A 25117-nucleotide genomic window follows, 5' to 3' on the forward strand; every position below is an offset into this window, starting at 1 on the left:
CTGTGGGGATGTGGAAAGAATCTCCCAGGCAGCGCACTCCCCCTCTTTGCCGTACACACACAGCTGTGTGCAGGGATCGCTAGCATTTGCTTGTGACCAAGAAAAGGCTCAGAGTGCCTGGGAATGTGAGTCCCAAGCCAAGTAACCAGACCCTTTGTGTTTGGATTTACTGACCCAGCACTGAGCTGATTTGGCTCCTGGGGACTGGAGAAGCACACGACCAAATGCACTTCTTTCTCCTGGTGGGAAGCTGGTTTGATGCCTTATTACTGTAATTGCCAAATCCATCAGTCATTGCAGGCTGTCTCCAAGACTTCATCCTCTCTCACCCTCTGCTCAGGAAGGATAGCCAGCTTATTTTGACAATGCTCACAGAAAAATGCTTGGGATTTGTTTATTCTGGACTATGTCTCTGGGCATCCTTGTTCCTGTCTTTCTTTAAAGGTAAGCTCATCTGTGGTTGACCAGTTTTTTGGGGTTTTTTTTTGTTTTTCTTTTATTTTTTCTAAACAGTAGTCACATCCTACCCCAACTCTATTTTCAGAGGACTTGTATCTGCTTGTGGTTTAAACTTTGTTAGAGTCCAGTGCTGGTCCCACTGAGTTTTGTAATCAGTTTGAGTAAGTTTGTGGATCTCGCAGTGCTGGGCACCTTCTTTTAAGAAAGGAAAAGGTGGGGGAGGGGAGATGGAGGATTGCAGGGCTAACAATAAAGAATTTTTAAATGAGAAGGGAGATTGAAATAGCCACAGTCCCAAAAGATGTTCAAGATTCTACACAAAATGTGCTTTTATTGTTCCCTAACAGCTTGTTATATGAAACATGCATGCCTGCAGCAACTATAAATTCTAAAACTGAGTATTCCAGATGTGAGGCATCATGTCATGTTACCCACGATTTATGCATAGAGACAGGATTGTCTTTTCAAAGCAGAGAAGGTGGTCCGCATATTTCAGAAGCTCAGGTGCATGGGAAACTTATGTATGTGTGATGTTGCACTGGACTATTCATGCCACATAGATAATTCCGTATTAGTTTATCCGAACCTGCAAAACATCCATGCATTTCATTATTACAGCTCCACATTTCAGCTGCCTAATGTAGCAATGCTATTGCAGAAAAGTGTTTCCCCACCTTGCTAGATTAAGAACTTGCTTTGTTCTTTGTTTGCAAAACATTTCTTTGCTACTTCAGGAGCTGAACTAACAGGCAGGTGATGGCAGCTAGTTATGATATGACTTACTTTGTGTGCAGTCCCATTTTGAGCAGTTGTGTATCATGTAAATACTGCCTTTTAAATACTGAGTAATCACTAATTCATCAGGGGCAATTCTTAGTTTCTCGGAGCGGCACATGAAGACACAAACTGCTTTATAAATAATTCACAGGTTTTTTTGTTAGGTGCTTTTACCAGCAGTTTACAAGTATGCACTTTTACAGACAACTGCTAAAGCAGAATGAAATGAACCTCTGATTAAGGTGGTTTGATCTGTATTTGACCTCTGCTTTATGGATAGTTTTTTTTTTATTTTTAAAGAAAAGGGAAAAAAAAAAAAGAAAATAAAAGCCCTGGGAATTGTGCAGTTGGGGCAGAAGAGAAAAAATTTGGGATGATCTTAGCATGTTATCAGTAGCAGAGTCTTTTAACAGTAAGCTCCAAATGAACTCCCCTGGGATTCTTCAGAGCACCCCCATGGAGGTCACAGCAAGTCCATCATAACTAACATCACTCTCACATAGTGCTGAGTTGTTTCAACAGAATTCATAACAATTTCTCAACTACTGAAAACTCCTGCAGAGCTGCTTGACAGGAAAGTTGTGAAAAGGACTAGTTAAAAAACAAAACAAAACAAACCATGAAGAACTCAGTCATTTTTTCCAGTCCTTTCCACAACTTTTTGCTTCAACTTGACTCTACTTGCACTACTGCTAGGAGCCCTTATAGACATGTCATTCATATTAGGTTATTGCAGCCCTCCTTCCTGAAAAGCCTGGAGCTAGTGATGCTTTCCTGGGACGTGGGCCCTAGCGAAAATCAGGAAACTGGTCCTCAGCCTCCCTGGATCCCAGATGACATCTCTGAGAGCCATCCATCCCTTTCATGCCAGGTGCAATCCTTGAAGGAGCACCTAGAGGATGGAAGGACCCTGTGAGTCCCAGCAGCTACATGACAAACTCAGGTTAAGGGACCTGAAAACCCTGCTCCAGGAAGAGATTGGAAGTGAGAGATCATACCCACTCCTGCTCTTTTCTCTGAGCATGATGCAGTCTGGGAGCCAGGGTGCAGACGACCCTGCAAAGGAGTTTTCCTCCTGAGAAATGTGTTCCAGTGACTGCATGGGCACCTAGCCTCTCCAAGGAGCATTACTTCAGCTCAGTGCACAGGTACCTGCTGTGTTTGAACATTCAGGGAAGTTAAACATGCGCTTTGCTAATCTCCAGTCAACCCATGTGTTCTAATTACTGTGCTTTTATGTACTTTTTTTAAAGTGAGGCCACTAACGTGCCACACATGCCACACAGAGCAGAGTCAGACCTCTTAGTTCCTTTGCTCTGTGCAGCCTGACATCAGGGTCATACTCTGGCCATGTAGCTCTGAAAAGCCCAACAAAGGCAAAGGCAAGCTAAGGACAGAGCCCCTCCTCTGCAGTCTGGTGGGAATGTAAGTGCTCAGCAGTATGGGACAAATCCTATGGCAGGGGTTGCTGCAGACAAGCTAACCAGCTAAAGGATGTAAATTATGAAGCAACTCAGCCTGACTTGGTGTATGCAGCCGGTGCAAAACAGCTTTTCTTTGGCTCGCTCACAATACAGAGTTGAATTCCTGTGCTACACTCATTTCATGCTTTCTCACAGCTTTGGTGATTTAGATAGGGTCTAGTGATCACATCAGAACACAACCGATGCTCTAGGAGCAAATCCTCATAAGGATACTGTTCTTGGTTCACTTCCATGCAAGCAGATGCTATTTCTGCAGCAGCAGTAGCATTGGCAAGACAGTCTCAAAAGGCCAGATTCTGCTGCCAAGATACAATTGCTCTAATGTGAGCTAGTTAGACTGAAGTGACATGAGTTTAGAGATCCGTGTAGCAGGAAGAACCAAGGCTGGTACTTAAATACCTATGTATGGAGTCTAAACTTCGGGCCTCAGCTGGGTAGGACTGATGGAACTGCAGTGAGCTGTGTTAATCAAAATGGTTTACTCCAGAGAGACACTGTTGAATAGATGTGAGAAGTCCTGTGTCTTAATAGAGTACAATGTAAAGTCATTGGTAATTTAGGTGGTTGGTAAAGACCTTTAGGTCTCATAAATGTTACCAGACTAAAACCAGGTGTTAAAGTCAGATAATTTAGAATTTTTCATACTCTTAATTTGAGGTCTGGAGGTCGCATTCACCTCAGTTCCCCACATTCTCTATGTTGATGCTCTGAGTTGTATCACCCACAGAGTGATACACAGTTTCAAAGATAACAATGTAGCTGATGAAACCTTAAAGTAAAAAAGATATGAGGAAGACCTTTGCTTGTACAAGTAAGTCTTTTCTTCCATATTGGCTAAAAAGATGCCACACATGCACCTTGCAGAAATGGGAAATTACTGCCAGATCCCTGCCATTACTATAACATCTGGGAGCACAGACACCAGAGTCTGGTCACTCTGGATTCTGTGGGCTTGCTAAGGCGTCATGTATGCATGGAGTCATACAGGGTAGAATGTACTTGTCATAGCACATGTCTGGATATAGGTGTCAGTCTGCTCTGTGATCAAGAACACTAGTGCAGAAACATGTGCCAACACATTTAAGACACGCAAGCAGAGTCCTAGGCAAATTTCTGAGATGATTTCCTGTGAGTTATTGTCTGCTACAGTAACTTGCTGTACATGCTTGCCTCTTGAGATTGACTTTTCAGTTCAATGAACCAGACTTCATGGTCAGTCACTAATCTTCTATGTGCATTCACTGGCACAGCTCTAAGACTGCTCTGTATTATCGTAGGCACAGCTGCAACTGTGGAGCTGGCCCAAGCTTGTGAGAAGTTGCCAGGCTCCAGGAAAGTTGGAGATATTTCCATGCACATTTGCTGATAGTGATCTGCGCTAGATTTTCGTGTGTTAACTCCTCAAATTTCACTAGAAAAAGTGGGAAGGGCCGGAAAAAGCACCTGGGCCCTGACATCACTGGCATCTATTGTTATTTGCACCTATTGGTATAGCACTCTGCATGTAGGGAGGGGTCCAGAAGCAAATACAGTGCACAAGAAAGTAGCATCCATCTGGTCTTTGGGATGATGCCAGATGGTGCCTTGGGAGCCTTCAGCCTTGTTCCAGTGCAGGGGGCCTTATGATGGTCTCAGAGCAGAAGTTCCTGTTCCAGGCACAGGATTCATGTCCTAAAGAGAGCTCCAGACCTTTTTTCTCCCTCTGGTTTGTTCTCCTAAGACATGTAGAGGAGAACATGAGTTAGTGATGGTGGTAACATATTGGGTGATTTTGTCGACAACTGTAAACTTTTCCAAGCAGTGAAAGAGGTATTTTATGTCTCTGTGGTGCAGTGAGAACAGTGCAGCATCCCTTCTCACACCTGCATGACGAAGTAACTTTCCGAAGTCTAAGAATGGGTTACATCAGTCACAAAACAGGAAATATTTCCATCTGAACGTGATGGCTGCGATTTTCAAGGGAACGCATGTACCCAAATAGCATTCAATTTCACTGTATGTCCTGAACAAAAGGTTAGTGCAGAATTTCATTTGTATGTTACAAGCAAGGAGGGAGATATAAAGTCTCTCCAGCTCTAGGGTGTGATTAAAGTAGATTAAAACCTTTTGCATCACTCCTGACATGATTGTTCAAGGATGCCTACTGCCTAGAGATCCTGCATAATCTAATTAAGGAAGAGAGCAAATCTGCCTGAGACAGGTAGGGCTAGCACTGGCAATCAGTAGCATCCATGGGAATGAAAAAGGTAGACAGGAGTTTATTGCTGTCTTGGGACACACTTCTGAGCAAATATGACTTGAAGAAAGAGTTTTGCTTATCAAGTACTTTCTGCATTGAGCAAAGCAGCTGATAACAAGACTGAGACCTGAACCAGATGATGTGTTTGGAAATAACAGTCTTCCCACCTGAGGCTTGCAATAAATTGCAATGGAAAGAGAACTTTCGTGTCAGCATGAGTATTTATGCATGTCAACAGTGAGGTGCAGGTGATTCTGTTCTGCCTTGCTATCAATTGGCTTTGCTCATTTAGAGAAGCTGAAGTTACCGGAGTGCTGAAATGGAAGTCTGCAATCACCTTCCAGAAATGGATGTCTTCAGTACTTATTGCAGAGAATGTTGCAGAGAAAGCCACAGTCCTCATTTCTGTCCTTAATGCAACACAGATTTGGACAGAAAAAGGACTTAGAGGGAAGGGGCAGGCTTGAGGAGATCTCATTTCACATTAAGGACTCAAGCAGCCTAAAGCCAGTTTGCAGATTGGGCTGACAGGACTGTACACTCTGTTCCCTGAAGCTCAGCTGTGGCTATGTGGAAAAGAATCTCTGGTCACTTAGATCTCCACAATGCCAAGAGAGAAAATTAAGTTGTAAATTGGAGAAGATACGTTTATGGCAGCTGAGGTGAGAGAGGATCTGATCCATACAGATTCATAGATCTGGTAGAATAATTTGGCTGGAAGGGACCTCCAAAGGTTGCCCAGCCCAACCCCCCTTCTCACAGCAGGGACAGCTGTTTTAGGTGCTTCTTGGGCAGTCAAGCTGGGAAGATCTTTAAGGACAGTGGTATCCCCTATGGTAAGCACCCTTCAGAGAAAAAAAGGCTCCCCTGATACCCTGGCAATGCCCCATGATGCAACTTGTGTCTGATTAGTGTTGTCGTTGTGCACCTTCCAGAAGAGTCTGGCTCCTTCATCACAGAGCCCTTCCTCATGGCAGCTGAAGGCAGCCAAAAAAGCTCCCCCTTGCTTTCTCATCGCCAAGCTGATCAAAGACATGTCTTTCCACCTCTCATCGGACATGCTGTGCTCCAGCAGCCTGTTGTCTCAGCGGACTCTACTCAACTGACTCCACAGGGTCAGTGTATATCTTGTCCTGCCCTGGGACAAGATAGGGCTAGCACAGAGGCACAGAGCTAACTTTGTGTCATGCAGTGGGTCTCACTGTTGTTGAATATAGGCTGGCTGTAGAGGATGCTGCTGCTTAGTGTTTTCATCACCTCTGCATCGGTAGGTTTGGGAAAAAAACAAATGTACGAGGTCATATAATGATGCAGAAAATACATTCTGTAATTCTTAGCCATCTTGTGCTCTTTTTGAAGAACCTCCCCATCTTGAGTCTGCAACGTGGCAGAGCAGGTCATGACAAATGATGGAGTACATTCCCTTGAATATTGTGTCATTTTAGAAAAGTCATCAGCAAACTGAAATCTTGCTTGACCAGCTGTAACAATAAGAAGAGGAGATAAAAAATGGAATAAATAGTTGTTAGATGGTTTGCAGTTGTCAGTGTTTCAAGTGGCAAATGGGCAGCAGCTTTGAATTGGACCCATTCTTGTTCAGGCTTCACACGCAATTCATAAAAGGCAACTGGACAGCCTCAAGAGCTCTAAGTAAAAGGCTTGTCTTTCTAATATAGTCAAACAGCTATCCTGCAGCATCCTCTCTGCAGCAGTGTTTCGTTCAGGGTCTAAGCCTTCTAATGTAGCCTCCAAAGATATTAAGGTCCCCAGTTTCCCTTTACTTTATAATTCAAATTTGTTGGATTGGTATCTCAGCCCAAGCACTTCAACACTCCTGCCATCGTCAGATCTACTTACACATTGCCTGACAGTGACAACGAGAGGGCAGGATGATAGAGAAAGGATAGATCTAATGGGAACAGGTCTGTGGGTAAGGAGAGGAGACATCCTTCTCCAGAGGAGGCCTCTTCCCCAGTGGGCAAATCATTTCCCCTTTGGGTCAAAATGCTCTAGCAGACTCAGGAAGTCTCTATGCTGGGGAATACAAGAGTTCAGGCCAGACAGCACAGGGTCACTTTCTCCTTTTCAGGCTAGTTTTGGTCTCTCTCAGAGACCACGCTTCCTGCATCTGCAGGCGTTGCCACTGTATCGCAAGATAACAGTCATACACCACCTGGATACATGGGGCACCAATTTTGTTTTAATTCTGTTTTGTTTGCACTGACATAATTCAGGAGCATTAGATTGAAATTACCAAAGCTTTAAATCAACATAGTAAAGTTAAGACAAAATCAGGCTCGTTGTCTGGAAGTACCTAATTTTCACTGTAGTTCATTTCTGCTCTTAGTCAGATTCAGTGACTCAGCCAATACAGGTTTGGCTGGCAAGGTGCAGCAAGGAAAGCCACATACTTCGTATCCCCACTGATCCCAACAAAACCAGGACTCGAGGCCTGTACCTGAGGAAAAGACAATAGCATCTAGCATTCTGAAAACAGACAGATCAAGGCTAACCAATGCTGACCTGTCACTGAGACCTTGTGACATTCAGAGTCTAGGAAGAAAACAGCTGTAAATGTCATGTTACAGACCATGCTCAGCCACCTTATATGCACATAAGCAAATCTGGGCTGAATCAGCCAAAACAAAGCACTTCTTACAATTTCAAGTGTCCTAGGTCAGATCTCCAGAGACCTTGTTTGGTTGGTCACAAGTCTAATTTGCTCAGAGCCAGTCATTTACCTCATCAAGACAGTCTTAGAAGCAGCTTTTGTCTTCAGTGTGAAATAAATTCAGACTCCCTGCTGAGAATTTTCCTGCCTCTATTTACAGCTCCCTTTGTCTTTGAAGACCTGGACTACTAAAGCCTCAGACTTCTTTCCCTTGGAAAAAATCCCTTGATAGCAGCCACTTCTGCTGCCAAAACCTCCAAACTACCACCAGCCAGCTAGCAGCACAGCATCTTTCGCACAGACAGGCAGCAAGTTTAGCCTGGCCTAGTGAAAGCTCAGCAGTACTGCTTAAAACAGGGCTGAGTCTCATCTATGGGTGTTTTATGTAAGTTTTGCTTCCCAAGTGGGAAACTATTTCGGATTTGGGAAAATGTGTCTTCATATTTCCCAGTTCAGGTACTAAGCACTGAAAAGGAGGACAAATAAGCAGCCATTCAAGATGCAGTCAAAATTTCCATCAGGGTATCCCAAATCCCTTTCACAGGACTCTAACACTATGTTTCACATCATCCAGCATTTGTTTCTGATATTGGAAAGACAAACTTGCAACTTTCTCTGCATTCCCAGATCCATGTTCGCTTTGGACATTTGTGCCTTGCCTGTGCCTTGCAGCCAGTGCAGCTCTCACTTTGCTCACAGGCAGCATGAAGCCAATGTAAACTAGCATTACACTAAAAATACATTTTCTACCTTTCTGCCTGTAGCCAGTTATGTTTCTGACCTGGAGCAATGAGGTAGTTTAGATAACTATCATATGTTTAAGAGGTATCCCACTTTTAGTATCTTAAGGTGTGTCTCTTCACCTTACACACATATCTCCGCCTTTAAAAGATCTGCACCAAGCCAGCAGGACCAAAAATATAATTCAATCCTTTCATTATGTAATGGCCTATATTCTCTTTTTAGTATGTTGTCATGTGCCTAAAGTCTTTGAGATGAAACTTTTCCTACCATACCCTTTAATACCTATCTCTGCTGGGAGCTCTTTATCTGCTATGAAAGAACAGAAAATGACCAGTATCGGGAAGATTAGGTCCTTTTTGCCTAGGAAAACATGGCATTTCTCACATTCCTCTGGGTATCTAATGAGTTTTGTGTGTAAGGTACAGAAACAATCTGCAGAGCGAGAGCCAAAGATTAGAGTCAAAGATTACCCAGAAGGCAAGTAGATTAAAAAGAGGTTTTAAATGAGAGAGGCATTCAAATACACAACATGCAAACACACAGAGGCAGACACAGACAGAGAAACACACAGGGTTGAGGCAGCTGATGTGATTCCATTGTTTCTTATGTGAGTACTCTTCCCTGAAGGTGTGATGGCATGCATTTTAAATCAAAGGACATTGAAAGAAATAATGCATTTGCAGCCACAAATAAAAGCAACAACACTGCACATAAGAACAAAAGCAGATGGGACACATCTGTGTCTCTGGGGATTAAGTGACATATGGCAGTGACATGCTTTACATTCTCAGAAATCTGCAAAATATACAAAATAAGGTGGGTGGTTTTTTATAGCTACCAAACCATTAGAAGATGTCACATTTTTGTAGGTGCTGTTACCATTCCAATTCTTTATGCCGATGAAGTTGCCTGTGAAACAACCTACTTTTTCTCTGATACTACTCCTGTTACTTCCCCCATAATTCATAATTGCATATAGTGTGTCTGTGCACGTGTGTGTCTTCCTGTGATCGTTCTATTTGCATTCCCAAAGAAACAGCTAAAAATCCCTGTAAGAGTACGGTGATAAACTAAAAAGAAAATAAATAATAGAAGAGGAGCTGTGGCAGAAGACTCTGCAGGTTGTTAGGAAAATACCTGGAAGTTCCAGGATTTAGCTCTGATACCCGTAGGTTTTCCTAATGGCTTTTTGCTCTCTGAATGTTCCATTTATAACAAGATTGTATACAATAATTACCCAACAAAATATAACAATACCTCTTAGTATAATGACACTGCTTTTCAAAAAAGACCAGAACTCCACTCGATTTCTTTTAGGAAACAGTAAAACAAACAAACAAACAACCAACCAAACAAACAAATTAAAACAGAGGGTATGTGCCAAAGTAACAACTCAGAGAGAAAAAAATGACATAGATGCGGTGAAATACCTGCAGAAGCTACAAGGGGAGTGAGTAAATACCACAACCACAATATTGCTGAAGTTTAGAACCTTTTATGAAGTAGCAGGGGACAAAATATTTAAAAGGAACAATGTGATGGACCAGGAATATGCTGTTGATTTTAACTTACTGTGCTCTGCAAGAGATTGTATATGCAAACGATTCTAGGAACTGTTTTTGAGAAGGGAAGAAAAAAAAAGGCATGTTTTGTAATTCAGAGACATGTTAGCATACATATGTGTAAATATAAAGTGATATGGGAAGAATATGATATTTGGTCTGAAAACCATTGGTCTTTTAGATACCAATAACTCCCATAATCTTGTATGAATAAAGTATTTACTTGTGTGTAAGGCTCAGGCCTCTGCCAAAAGAAATGAGCCACAGCTAGAAAACATTCCTCTAGCAGCTGGCCCAGAAAAAAGTTCAAAGATTATGAAAATAAAACCAGGGAACACTGTGAACCAGAGATGGCTGAAAACCTCTTGGAAATCCATGTCCTTCCACCCACCTTCTTGTTAATATTTCCTTATTTATTCCTTATTGTGCACAGCAAGCCATTATGTGGCCCACACCAGGGATGCTCAGTCAGGAGCTGACCACTAGGCATGCTCTGAGAAGGTCTCTGCAAATTTTTTTTAAATATACAATTACCTTATGTTTCAGTCCTAGTCTCTTGACATAACCTGTCTCGGACATGTCTGCATTTCATAAAGAGGATGAAATCTCACATGCAGATCATGCTTGTGGAAGAAAGACAGAGCTCAGACTGTAAGCCAACAGCAAGATGACTTGCTTTATTCCCTGCTGAAATAATTCAAGGCAAGCATGTTGTAGGGGAACAAAGGAGGTGAAGGACAGCTTTTCAGATATATTTCAGAAATAAGCCTGTAGGGGAATTACCATCTTCTGTTTTCTTGCTACAGTTTCTTCCTTCACATCATAGGACTCCCTGATCCAGCACAGAGGATACCACACAGTACCACCCTTCCTGGGGTTTCCCTGGTCCCACGGTAATGCATTTGGAGGGACCCACATTTTCTTGTATTTCCTGTTAGAGGAGGTGGTAGCATTCTGCAATAGAGAAATAGCTCCTAGGAAGGTTACCTAGCTGTGCAATTCTCAGCAATTCCATCCTAGAAAGAAAGATTAAATTCAACTGCAGGACGTATTCCCAAGAGATTGGTAGCAGTTTATAGGCCGTGTTGATCAATCAGTGGGCTTCTTGCAGACTTCTTTGTACACGAAGGAGCATGGGAGGAGATTCAAAGAGGTATTTAAGAGTTGAATGTAGTCCATGTATACAACCAGGGGATTGGTTGCCTTGTGCCTCCAAATTACCTGTAAACTCCAGGAGCAGTTTAGGGAACCATTTCAGATTATTCAGAGAGTAAAGCTAGGGACAACCTAGACCTTGGTCTAGTAACACCATGACTCCTTTGTACTGAGGAGCCCAGAACTGGACCCATCATTCCAGGTGTGTCTCACCAGTGCTGAGTAGAGAGGAAGGATCACCTCTCTTGACCTGCTGGTGAGGCTTTGCCTGATGCAGCTCAGGATGCTGGTGGCCTTTGCTGCAAATGTGTATTGCTGGTTTATGCTCAGCTTGCTATCCATAAGGATCCCCAGGCTTTTTCTGCCAACCTGCTCTCCAGCCAGTGGGCCCCCAGCCTATCCTGGTGCCTGGGGTTACTTCTCCTCAGGTGCAGGACTTTGTACTTACTTTCATTGAACTTCATGAGGTTCCTGTCAGCCATTTCTCCAGTTTTTCGAGGTCCCTCTGAACGGCAGCAAAGCCATGTGCTGTATCAGCCACTCCTCCCGGTTTTGTACCATCTGAAAACAGGCTGAGGGTGCACTCTGTCCCATCGTTCATAACAATGTTAAACAGCATTGGCCCCAGCATCCACCCCTGGAGTACTCCACCGCCGGCTTGCCTTCAGCTGGACTTTATGCTGCTGACCACAACCCTCTGAGCCTGACAGTTCAGTGACTTTTCAGTCCACCTCACTGTTCACTTATCTAGCCTGAAAGGCATAGGCAAATGTCTATGAGGATGTTCTTGGAAATGGTGTCAAAACTCTTGCTAAACACTGCTCTTCCCTTGAATTTTAATGAGATTGTGTGTTTTCCTAATGCTTCAAAGATAATTCATAAATAAGGGGGACACTGTCTGAGGCAGTGGGATATAAGAGGCTCGCTGTTGCTCAAAGATCCTTTATCTAGAAAGCATCATGCCCTTTGCCAGTTACTTGTACTTTCCTGTGACATACTTAGGCAAGTAAGTCTGGCACTGCTTTTGGGAGACTGACCTGGCAACCTTCAATATTGACATCCAGCTTCCAGCCTAGTTTAAAAGATGAAACAGTGCCACTGCTTTTGGTTAGATTTCTGTGACTAAGAGGTAGGCAGCAGTAAAGCTTATTCTACCACTACTCCTGAGAGATCCAGACTTCCCCATCACCAGCAAACACTCCATTTAGCACACAGAGATGTCGTGTCACAAGGCATTAGCACAAGCATTAGAGGGGGAAAAAGCAGAAATCCCTCTGGAGTGTAAAACATTAAGTATTTCAAGATTACAATTTAAAGAAAAAGTCTATGAAAATACAAGTCTGACTTGTCACCCACTTCAGTTCCTTCTCCAAAGCAGCTGTAGCAGAGAGATGGCAGTGTGATTAGACTAACCAGGTCTTTGTGGTACCAACAGCTGCCATGGCTATTTGCCAGGACACCCCAAAGGCTCCACTGCTTCTGAATCTATGTAATTTTGTAAGCAAAACCATGCAGCACACAAATATGTGGTCAGCAATGCCAATTCAGCAGGCTAAGAATAGATCAGTTAAGCCTATGTTAACAATTTCGGATACAAGAAGTTGCAAAGTAATAGGATCATACTACAAAGGGGAGAGTTAAAGAAAGGATGGAAAACTAGATGCAAAATTGCAGTACTGGGCTACTTTGGCTTACAAAGTTTAACAGGGAAAGGAGCCTGGCTTCAGCATGGTTAGAGCACACAGTACAAAGACATCTTCCCGAAGCATACAGCAAAGAATTATGCTGAGATCTCTCCAAGTCAGACCTCCCTTAGAGGGGCTGCATTAATGCACCATGACAGCAATGGTACCAGGGCACTCCAGCAGCTCAGCTGACTTCCAGAGACTGGTGAAGGGCACTTTTCCTTTGTAAAAGCTGAGGTAGCCAGTTTAAAGGAAGGTTAAAGGCAAATATTACATAAGCACTTAAGATGAGAGCAATAGGACAGGCAGTCATTTCTTCCCTAAAGCACAGGAACATGGGGCTGGGGTGGGCAGGTGAGTGAAAGGACAGCGAATTTGCTCAAAACACAGAACCTCTTTCCATAGAACAGTATGTAGTGATTTTCATTGGTTTCCTTTCCACAGAAGGATCTTACAAGGGAGTCGGGGTCTTCTGAGGTGCTGGAAAGCAAGTATTAAGGCCATAACAGAGAACCTAAATCACTGCTTTGCAGGGAAGCTTGCTTAAGCTGGTGAAGGAGAGATACTGTGGCCAGAGCTTGTCTTTGCCAATGATGAAAACATAGCATCCTGTACTGATGTGTCAGCAAGGGCTATGAGATCAGCGCTTATAGCATCTTCTCCTCTGGATCCCCACGATCATGTAATGTATTAAGCAAGAGCAGAGAAGGCCCGTGAAGATGATGTGTTGTTGTAACTTACCAAAATAAACAAAAATACTCTTCCTCCTTATTTATCAGGCACTGCCATACTGGAAAGCGACAAAGGTCCCTTTAATATCAGGAAAACTGAAAAGAACAAGAATTAAACAGACTTATAAACTTTTTATAAACTAAATTTATTATTAGCTTTAGAAGACACGGCTGCTGTATTGGAAAGCAGCTTATTCTAGGCTTGCAAGGTTTGCTGAGTACAGTAAAAGGCTGGGGAAGGCAGAACTGGTTGTTGTGGTTTGTTTGCATTATCAAAAAGATATTTATCATAACCTCTGTGAGAGGAGTCCTAGTCTCAATGTGCAAAGCTCTGCTCAAAATCACACACAGAGACTGGTAGCTGCAGTGGATAAAAAACGTTTCAGTCCAAAGTAATAATAATTTGGAGTGCAGATTCCCTGCCAAGGATTGGATTTCTAAAGTTCAGGGAATACACACTCATGCTGACAGGACTTGTTTGGCCTCAGAGAACCTGCAGCCCATGACTCCCACTCTGTTAGATGCAGCTCTTAGGTAGACCTCAGGCTGGCACTGCCCAGAGCACCAACACCTAGACTCTTTTGGGGGACCCAAACTCTTGGGCAGTGTGTCCCAGCAAAGTGCTCACCTTCCTGCGGGAAGGGACCCAAGCCATCACTGCTACCCTGCCCCATCCATCATTGTTGTGGCAAGGAAACCTGGTCACGCAGGCTAGATGGATGCTTTCTACACCCACCCCAAAGCTGGGGAACAGGGGCATCTTGCAATTTAAGCATAGACTGAAATTCTGCTAGTCTTTAACATGCTTATGTGTTTGCATGACAGCTTCTGTGTTGAGGCTGTTCCCAGTGGAAGCTGAGTTAAGTGTGTAACACCAGAAATTCAGTATCATTATACATACCTGCCAAATACTCTAGCATTCATACCACCACCTCATTAGGAGTTAATAAAGCATGCTGCCGTTAGAAGGAAAAAAGGCAAGGGAAGTAACCCAAAGCTTGGAAAGACTGCCACACAAAACTGAAGAGGGTATGAAGAAGGCTTGTTACTGTTTCCTGCGTACAGAAAAGAGCCTGATACATCAGCTCCAAGAAATAAGAATACCTTTTACTCATGCAGGGTAAACACACAATATGTCCAAGTGATACCAGAGCTGGCTTACAGCAGCCAGTCTCTAGGAAATAAAAACAAGCAAATAAAAGGGCTCTGACTGCCTTCCAGGAAGCTGTCTCGTGGTTTTGGAGCCACATCTCCACTGACCATCAGCAGGAGGGGCACCAAGGGAGGGGGACATTTACTCAGAGCCCCAAAGGCTGTTCAGTAGTTTTGGAGTGTTAGTAATGAGTTAGAGTGTTAGTGGTTAATTTTTTTTTAAGAGCTCATCAGTCACATATGCAGAAAAGCTGTATCTGTCTCACACCCACGTGTAGAATTTTGGGGATTTTTTGGGGAACTGCTTTCAAATTACAAACCTATTAAAAGAGGTTTTTCAACAAAACAGACAAACAATGGGGACAGCGTGACCAGCCCGAATGATAGATGCCTTCTTTCTTTTCCCCTAGTCTCTCAGCAGGGTGAAAGCCAGAGACGCTTGTACAGAGAACTGCTGAGAAACTACAATCGTCTTGAACGACCGGTAGTGAATGACTCCCAACCCCTTGTAGTAGAGCTCCAGCTTTCTTTGCTGCAGATAATTGACGTGGTAAGTTACTTGCTGTTCTGTTCTCTACAGCACCCGATCAGCATAAAAAGCCTGATCGCTCATATAGGGACCATACTTTTCCTCTTAATCAGGCTATCAGAGATGAAAACAGACTGTCTTTGGCTAAGCATCCTCCCTAAATGTTGGAGTACTTGCTCTGACACTTTGGAGGAGTGAGTATCCTCCTAAGAGCACCACCATCTCTGATACAACATGAGCTGCAAGGAGATGTAGTTTTTTCCATTTGTTTTAAACAGAAAAAAGAATTCAATAAATTAGAAGCCATGTGTTACTACAAATTACTAATGATACGTTCTTCTCAGAGCCATGTAGGATGCAATAACCAAAGACCATGTGCAGCCTTCAAAGCTAGCATCACTGCATGTACACTTTATCATTAGACATTACAATGGCATTGGCCTCTTCTCCCATCATGTCTTTACCATGCACTGCAGTTGAAGGAGCCTGCCCTGAGATGAGGTTAGAAATACATAAAAGCAAAACCTGGAGGCACAGCCCTCTAATTGTCTTGACTGCAACACGCTTTTTCAGAATTGGAGATTTGACCCATGGAAAATTTTAACATAATATTCCAAATCCCTTTTTTCATCATGAAGACGATTCTGTATGATAAACCATGATATATAGAGATAATTTCTTTCATCTACATGGAAAAAACAATCCAGGAGAACAATTCTGACCACCTTCACCCTATCAGCACAGCAAACAGCTGAACATGTTAGTGCTCCTTTGCTCATCCTACCCTTTCCATAGTCAGTATTACAGGCTGGTTTCCAATACACCATCACTGTCATGGAGGGAACAAGGAATAGATAGACAGATGTTGCAAACCTTTGTGCAGTTGCAAACCAATTTGACTGAGGCCTCAAATATTTAAACTTTTTAAAGCTCTCACAATCTTTCTGAAAATGTGTAGTGTACCAGGTGCTCTCCCTGGAGGCGTAAGCAGGACCCTGAAAGTCTAGCCCTCCAGCATCGTGCCATACAAGTGGCAGGTCCGGCCAGTTGTGGTGCTCCTGGAGGCAGGCAGCAGCCACTCAGGCAGGGTAAGCATCTTTCTGTTTTGAAATGTTAGCAACTACATTGAGCTGGAAGAGAGAGGAGATCAGTACTGTCAATTAAAGTCACTCATTCATGGCAGGAGCTCACAGTCCTTTTCATGAACGAAAGAGCAGAGAAATCCTCCAGCTAATTTCAAGTAAATTTCAGCAAGCAATTCCAGGTTTAGCAGAGATGTGTTAGCTCCGAAGATCTTGCTCCAGCCCTTCTTTTTCTGATAGTATTTTCTTGCAGTAATTTGAAGGTTGGGGGTGGTAAAGGGGACTTTTTAGCCTTAGGGCTGTGACTGTACATTTTCAAAGTCAGTCAGGAGGAGTTACGTATAACTTTTTTCAGTTGGGTTTCATATTCACGTGTGAAACCCATCCTTTCAGGAAGTCAGCATTCCTTTAAGCACTTTATCTACATTATGTCAATGTCCATTACAACAAATTTAATTCCATTCTTCCCTTTTGATTGTCCACAGTAGGAAAGAGGTAATCTAAATGGTCATACATACCAGAAACAAAGCTTTGCTTCCCTCCGTTTCTGCACACACTACAGATGCTAGAAGTTAGTCAGCTCAGAGCATTAATGACTTGTCCCAGGCTCATGGTCTTGCAAACTGCACTCAGTGGTGTTTTTGAAAAACATCCAGAGTCCTGAAGCATTTATCTTGCATGATGTAAACAGGTGCCTGTCTCCTCTGCGGAGGGACAGAAAATCCTTTGGCAGTTGAGTCCCTGTAGTAGAAGGGTCACTGTGGCATCAACAAGTGCATAAACCAACCAGCCTGAAAATCCACAAAACACTGCTCCCATGGGTCCCTAAATGAGGAAGCAATGCAGGAATATGCAGCAGCAGGCAGGTTGTGAGCATGGATACAGCCCCTCAGTCTCCATAGCTGGCTGGACAGACTGTAGCATCTGGATGCTTCAGCTGCTGCAGAAAATGTCTGTTTAAAAGGAGGGTTGTGATAGACACCGTGATGTAAAGAGTAGCAGTCAAGCTACACGGGAGAGGTAACCTCTATTAGCTGGCACACCATGAGGCAAACCAAGCGGGCGTGTCTCTGTTCACTCACATGGGAGGCCGGGGGTGAGTAGACTGCCTCCTCAGCTGCCCTGCCTGGCTCAAGACCAAGCAACTAGTGCACAGTTGCTTCTTGCTTGGGGAAGGGGGTAGACAGCATCACAGTCTTGGCAATGGTGTGTGCACTAACAAAGCCCAAAGCTGCTCTTTCCGAGGACTTATGTGTCCAGCCTGTTCCATTACCATAATAGAGCAGGGTCCTAGGCAAGGTCCTAGCATGAGGGGACTTCATGCACCATGCTCCCAGGGGAGGAAACAAGAACTCATGTTCAGGGCAGTATGGTGTGCCAAGGCATACAACAGTACTGCTGGATTCACTGGGATGCTTTGCAAGTAGTCACTGCAACGGATGTGAGACAGTGGACCCTGGACTGGTTTCCCCACAGGAGGAAACAATGTAAAGAAGATGAAAACAAGTCTCCTGTTTTATTGTTGCATGGAAGAAAGAAGGGGTCTGCCAACTGATACTCACAGAAACTCACTCCTTACCCTTGCCAAGACCTGGCATCATATCTAATGCACTTCTACCTGGGTCAGGTTCCATGACGTGCCTCCATAAGTCTGTTTCCTACACATATTGTATTATAACATAATGAAATCTAAATTCACCTTCTGCAGCCAGCCTGCTGAGAACAGCATTGGTGACAATCTAGATTCACTTTGCTGCATAGAGAGGAAAGACAGCTCTGAGGTCCATGTGGTTTGCCAAATAGTAGTGACAAGTGACTTTACTTAAAATGTCACCTCCTCTTCTCACACTCCTTCGAAGAAAATTTCAAATAGTGACTACCTTGGATTAGGTTTTCTGCTCCTACCAGCATGTATTTGCCTGCACAGGATCTGTGTGGTTTTTAGCGCTCAAAGCCAGTCATCATACTCAAAGCCGTGAAGAACATGTTCTCTGCTTGTCACAGTTGTGGTAGACAAATGCAGGTGAAGGACTTCTTGTCATTAGGGTTAGGACTTTTTCCAAAATTATATTAATTCACAACTACAGCCAAGACAGGCCTCTTACATCCAGGAAACAAATGAGCAGAAAGAAGGACACCGTTACACCCCCTGTTTAGCAGCAGGGCTCGGTTCAGTTTGTCTTGTCCTCTATGTGTAAGGACAATTTCATGCTGAGCTATCTCACGTGTATGCAGTTTCTGAGGATCACTTTTGCTTGGAGCCTGCCCTCCACCCTTCCCTGGCAGAAGCCAGGCACTCCCTGTGCATCAGCAGGGCATTTCGCTCCTGACCTCTCCCACAGAGCACTGTCAGGCCCTGCCAAGCCCTGCCAGCCCAAGCAAGTGTAGACCACATCCAAGAGTACCTGCAACAAGAATTCTCTTCTTATTTTGTCTAAGATCCCAGCCAGTTGCTCAGGCTAGAGCAATTAAGAGGTATTTTTAAAAAATACAGTCTCTATTTTCCAGCTTTCTTTCTGCTGGTGATACTATTCATCATTATTTTTGGATCAGTGCATCAGTACTACTGCAACAATAGGCTCAATGCACTTGGTGGTCCACAGGAAAAGCTTATTTTAGTAGCTTTCTAGGTTGCGTGTTTCCTCAAACTATGAGTTTAAATGTACAAAGAGAAAAAGAAACTAAGTAGTCAACAAGCAGAAGAGTATGAAGAAGAAAACCAGGCCAGACCAGAAATGTATCACATGTTTTTAAAAAACGCTCCAAATAAAGAGCCTAATTTTAAATAGAGTGCTACAAGGTGGCTGCACAATGCTGCAGAGATAATAAATGCCTCAAAATCCCCTTCTAAAAGCAAACACATCTCTGGGTTTCCAGTAACTACTGCGTTGTTGCCTTTCCGAAGCTGTACACTGCTAAGCATGCTCATTAGCCTTGTGCAAGAAGGAGGGCCTAGCCGCCATGCTAACCCTGACAGTGTTGTCTTCTGCAGAGCCACCCACTGGCTGTTCGGCTCCCTGCATATGGCAAAGTCCCATAGCACATTTCTCCTCCATGTTCACCCTTCCAGCTGCCGCTGACCCAGAAAGCCACCCCAGCAGCTGACAGGTTGCCCAAGTATGTAATGCCACATGGTTGTTCAGGTGCTCTTGTAGAAATTTCCTCCTGTTTCAGAGGGCATAATGACTAGAAAAAGGGACTGCGAGTGCCCAGTGGGAAGCCACAAAAATACTGAAACCCCCTCCAACCACCCGTGAGTCATTTTGCACTTCCAGAAGCCAAAAAATACATAATTTTGCTGTATTTTGGGCTGCAAACCCAAAACAAATGCTGTATCTGGAATATTTAGTATGTACCATTTTGATTTGATTGAACAGTGTGTAGAATGGTTGTACATCCTAGGGACTGCAGGATCATCCCAAACCTGATCACATGCTTGCAAACAATCCCTCTTAAGCTGCAGATTTTGTTGCTGCAGTGTGTCAAAGCTCTTGACAGGTTTGGAAAACAGCAAGACAAGGTTACAGAAGAGTTTAGTGGGGCAACAAAGAACAAAGATTCAGGTTTTCTCCTGAAAAATGGGTCTGTGCCTTGCTGTGCAGGCAAACCAAGGGGAAAGATCTGCACATACTTTCCCTGAGCCCTCAGATGCAGTCATTGCCACTATAAGCAGCATACTAGCTGAGCAGCACAACAGCACAGTTTTTATCTTCTCTACCAGGAACTTCTCAAACTGTTGGGGTCAAGCTTTAGCTTGCACTGGTTTTCCCCTAAATCAGACACCGCAGCCCTGAAGGGGTTGGGGTTGTTTTGATTTTGGGTTGGTTTGTGGGGTTTTTTTTGAGGAAGTGTTTGGTGAGAGAACAACTTTTAAATGCAAGCATCTCTTCACATCAGAGATGCCCTCATCAGCCTGCTCAGATCGCAGGTGATGTGCTCCTCAATTAGCAGGACGCTCGAACTCAGTCCCCAAGATCTGCAATAAGCTCTCTGCTGGAGTGTTCTCCATTGGAATGAGAATTGCCAAACCTAGAGGCTGCCTGTCAGTAGACTGTGTGCCATAAGGTGAGGGTGAAAAGGCAGGAAGAAGGCGACGCCCAGCCCTGTGGTATCTTCTGTCTGACATAGTCCTCATAGTGTCAGTTTCTTCACATAATCTCTGTCAGATCTGAATGCCTTTAGCAGTTGAATTCCTTGCTTTTAAGTGCTTTTGTTTCATAAGCTGCAAGATAGAGAAGGGTCTTGCTAAACTCCGCCAACTTGTGAAAACAACTCTGCTTTCTCCTCTGAAAATGTGCTTATTCATTCCGGCAAGCATTAATGTAGCGCAGGCACTGTTTCTCCCTTTGTGAGGTGTAGCTGGAGGCAAGAGGTGGCCAGTCCTGGCAGCGGTCCTTGTGCTGCCCAGGGGCAAGCCAGGCCATCAGCCTCCCAATCATCCTGTCCTCTAGGACAGAGGCTTTCTAGGGCTGGTTCTGCAGGTGAATTGAACGGCCAGAAAGTTCAAGGGTTAAATTTCTAGCTCTAATTCTCCTCTCCCTTCCTAAACTGACTTTACAGCAGCTAGGTCATCCCTTCCCACCCTTCATCCCAGCACCATTACATGTCCAAATCTCTGCACTGAGTGTTATGTAGCAAACCCAGATGAACAGACAAGTGATTCAAGAGAACAAATATAAATATGCCAGTACACAAAAGCACCCGTTCACATATTATTCCCAATATAGTATCAGTATTCACTAGATTAAACCATAATCCTGATAGTACATCCTGTACAAATCTTTTATGGGTAGATAACTTCAACTACTTAAGCTTAACCACTCAAGGCTGAAACACAGAGTATATGAAAGAGAAAGAAGTAATAAGGAAAGGATTATGAAGCAGGTATTCTGAATTTTATTTAATTACAAAACATTGACAAGTGCTAGAGAGAGAAACTGACTCTTTCAACCCTTCTAGATTAAAGTATTTTTCTTTTTCCTCTCCTAGTAATGACTTTGCATTGGTTTGTGGGCTTCCTGCATAGCCTTTGCGAGCTATGTTTACTCTGTTTCTCCTTCTATAGACCTGCTCTACCAAACCACATATCTTTCCAGAAAGTTTTTTCTCCACCAGAAATTTCAGTCTCATCTTGTAGGAGCAAATTCAGTGACACCAGAGCAGTGACACTGATGCAAAATGGTGTAACTGAGAAGGAAAACAGACTGGACATCATTATAAAAGCTGAAAATCAGTAATTAGTGATCATGAATAGTAGTCATTAAAATGGCAGGCAGAAAAATTAGTGAAAGGTTGCTAGACCAACAGATTCATTAAATCCCGAACTCTCTCTCCTGGTCAGAAAGCTCACTTACTGTGACCAATTTTGAACTCTGGGAAGAAAAATTAAATAAATTGGCCTCTTCGTTAGCATGGAAGGAATTTGAAAAGTGGGAAAGCCGGGGCTAATTGAGCCATGAATTAGTATTTTGGCTGCCTTCTAAGCACCAGGCATTATCAAAATGTCAGTCTCACTAAACCAATTAAACATGCGACACGTGAGTTTGCTAGCACAATAAAGTTAAGCACCATGCGTATTATGGCTTCCCATCTAATACTACTTTGTGCACACACTTGCATGAAGCATTGTGATGAAGCCTTAATTACCTGAATTTTACCTGAAGCTTTTTTTTCTTTGGCTTCTGCCTGACTCAGGGCAGAGTGGAGGGGCCTCACTCAGTGAGCAGCAATTCAATAGTTTGCTTTCTCTCAGCAGGGTTCCCCAAGTGTACTTGGTGGTTGATTTCCTTCAGGGGTTTTCAGTGGTGGTCATCCAGCTTAGGCATTTCACCATAACTAACCAATTTTCTGCCTGCCTGGTGAAAAGGCTGTGCTATGCTGTTTGAAGATGCAGGAATTCAGATCCTGAGCCCATGGATATTCCTCAATCTTGGGTAACTTATTTGAGCCATCAAAGATTTTTAAGAGACTTCAGTACTTTCAGATCAGCTCCCCAAGGTGCACAGGAGCCAAATTTATTTAAAGTGATATTTTCCTGATTATCGCTCAGGAACTTAATAGCAGTGGTGGAAAGAAAGTCATCCTTTGGAGAAGCACTCAGCTGCTTGAAATGGAAAACATTTTCCACATCTCCTTCCAGGAAAGGCAGCAGAAAGCCAGAAATCATCAACTTCTCCTGGCCATGTCTCACTGTTGCCAGGGGACTGTGGAAGCTGGCCTGAGGCAGCGGTACTGCAAATGGTCAAGTTTCTAAAGCCACCAGTGGCAATAAAGCAGTTAAATCAAAGCTGTTCGGGGTGGCCTTGAACCTAGTATTTCTTAGTTTCTCGGTGTTTGGAAGGTTAGTGTTTTAACACTGTGTTCTGAGTGTGACTCCTGAGAGACAGTGACTTCAGCTCCTCAGCAAAAATCTTTCCCCCCATTTGCCATTCCTGATCACAGACTTTAAGAGCTCACTTGAGTTCTGGAACAGGCCTACGACCCCTTACTTTGCTGTGATGTCACAGCAACGTGCAAATGCAGGAAGAAAAAGCAAAGGCAGCCTTGCAGATAGCCTGAGTGTGAGTCTCTGATAAGTACTCAGAGTTGGCCTATTTGGGACCTTTCTCAACCCTCCTCCCACTGCTTTCCCTGTGATTTCAAATGCTGAAAAAGGCAATGAATAGTGAATAGCTTGGAATAAGGATTCGTGTCTAGTCTTGTTTATTGAAATACCTGCAACTGTGCACAAAACGCACAGAGGGCTTTTTCAGGGTGCGAATATCCACCCTGGAGAATATACAAACCATCTACAGGCTATGTGTGGATGAATTGGGATTTTAATGGAGGACTGACTGTTTTTGGATAGTGACATAACATCCTTTCCCCCAGGAGCCAAGCATGTACGTCAGTTCATCCAAGCAGTCAGAGAGCATCGCTGTGCTGGAAAGCCATGTGAGGCCCTCTGACACAGCTCCTGGGGCTTCCATGAGAAGCATCTGTGAAACAGTGGTACAAAGCTGGTGGCTTCACTCTCCCCAGGATCCCGTAGCAGTGTGGGGACAGGGATGCCCTGGAATTTGCAGGTCTTTGTTGAAAGGCTTGAGGTCAAACAGTCTCAAAACCAGTGCTGGAGTCCATAACGTGATACACTTCACAGTCCTAATCTTCAGGCACTGCTGAGAAGCTGCATCCTGGAAAAATAAAATTAGTTTCCGAAGGCAGGTACCCACAGCTCTGGGCTGTAGTTGAAGGTCATATCACATGTGCAGGGCAAGAACAAGTCTGCCTTTTTTCACCACGGTGGCAGTGTAAATTGGAAAATGTAAAGCACAAATCTGTAGGCTTGGCAGATTCTCAGTCACCAGTTGTGTGAATGAGTGGGAGGGATGCCTCCTCTGATGACCTGGCTGGCAGCAGAGAATGGCATTTTTTCCCTTGTTCCTTCCTCCCGCTCTTGCCTTTGGGCAATGCGCAGATTCAGTATTTCCTGCAGCGGCTTTTGCATCCAGGCCTTTGCATTTAACATCCATATCAAAGCAACTAGTTGGTCTCTGTTGTGTGGGGAGCCAAGGCCTTCACAAGAAACACCTTTCACAGGTTTTGTCGGCCATGCATTATGTTTCCTGAGGGACACAGCTGGCATCCCTGCATTTGCAGGCTGTTCTCACACAGACCCTGTTTGAACATTGTGCCCCTCCCAGGGTTCTCTTAAACTCTCCACTCTCACCACAAGTGATTGCTCCTGGCTCTAGGGGTTTGCAAGGGGAGGAGTGTGATCTGACAGTGGCCAGACCCTGCAACATGTGAAGCTCCTGCTTCAAAAGCAAGTGTGCAAAGGGCTGCTGTAAGCAGCAGTTAGGGGAGCAATGATACTCTCCCCAGAATGCTCTTTGGAGGAGGAGAACACTGTGGATGGCTAGAGGCAGTGGGACCAGGCAGCCTCATGCTGCTACCCAGTGCAAAGACCAAAGGCAGATTGCACTGCTTGCCCACAGTGAAGGGACACATGCCTCTCCAAGACAGGAGAGCGACCAAGAAAGGCATGACCTGAAGCAGAAGCCAGTGGCAACAGATGGGAATGTGGCTCAACCTTAGCTGAAAAACACTTACGGGACATCACCTCCAATCATTCATAGGAGAAAAGGCCCAAGCAACAAAATGAGAAAAGCAAGAGGGCATGGGTGTTCAGCTATGAGCTCTTAACTATATCCTCCTTGGCTTGACAACACTGGCCTGGCTGCATCTCCATCATGACGGGCAAAGAAATGCTCAGCAGGCGTCAGTGGATGTTTGTTCATCCTTTGTTATTCCAGTGTATTTTTGTATCTCTCCCCAGCCTTTCACCTTGACGCTGGGCCATCCCCTCTGATTCCCGTCTTCCTCCTGAGGTGCTTTGTTAAAGCTATTGAGATGAAGTTCTTAAAAACCAGGTATCTCTTCAAAGTTGATGTTACCATGCCAACATTTATTCCAACTTTTTAATGAGATCCCTGACACATAAAGGCTGTCCAGTGATGCTTACTGAATGTTGCCAAGGCAACCTGGGTTTTCCTCAAACTGTCTGGTTTTGTGAGGACTTCAACCATACAATGCATTTAAGCTGAGTTTTAGTTAATCAGCTGAAGGTTGTGGCAGATGGGTGTTTCAGCAATGGAAAGAACTGCCTATTGCAGTTGTAGACTGAGTGTACAAGCATTTGAAAGCCTCATCAATTCCTTTTGATGCTCTTGATCAAAAGCCTGTGCGGAGATCAATGCCTCTGCTAACAAAACTTTCCAAGTCTCCATGTCAAAGCTTCCATGTCTCTTGACCATATCCCTCGTTGTGTTCAGCCACAAAAACAGTGTTAAAAAAAAACCAAAGTAG

General features: G+C 43.9%; 1 protein-coding gene across 1 annotated transcript in view; it reads left to right on the forward strand.

The window, feature by feature from the left end:
* Positions 1 to 365: 365 nt before the first annotated feature.
* The window catches only part of LOC104074808 (neuronal acetylcholine receptor subunit alpha-7-like), a 57711-nt gene continuing 32959 nt past the window's right edge, over positions 366 to 25117 (forward strand). The window contains exons 1-2 of the mRNA XM_009575078.1: positions 366 to 444; positions 15070 to 15209. Of these exons, the coding sequence (XP_009573373.1) occupies positions 366 to 444; positions 15070 to 15209 (219 nt within the window). The remainder of the gene's footprint in view (positions 445 to 15069; positions 15210 to 25117) is intronic.

Source organism: Fulmarus glacialis, unplaced genomic scaffold, assembly GCF_000690835.1.
Source record: "Fulmarus glacialis isolate BGI_N327 unplaced genomic scaffold, ASM69083v1 scaffold4233, whole genome shotgun sequence".
NCBI classification, from domain to species: domain Eukaryota; kingdom Metazoa; phylum Chordata; class Aves; order Procellariiformes; family Procellariidae; genus Fulmarus; species Fulmarus glacialis.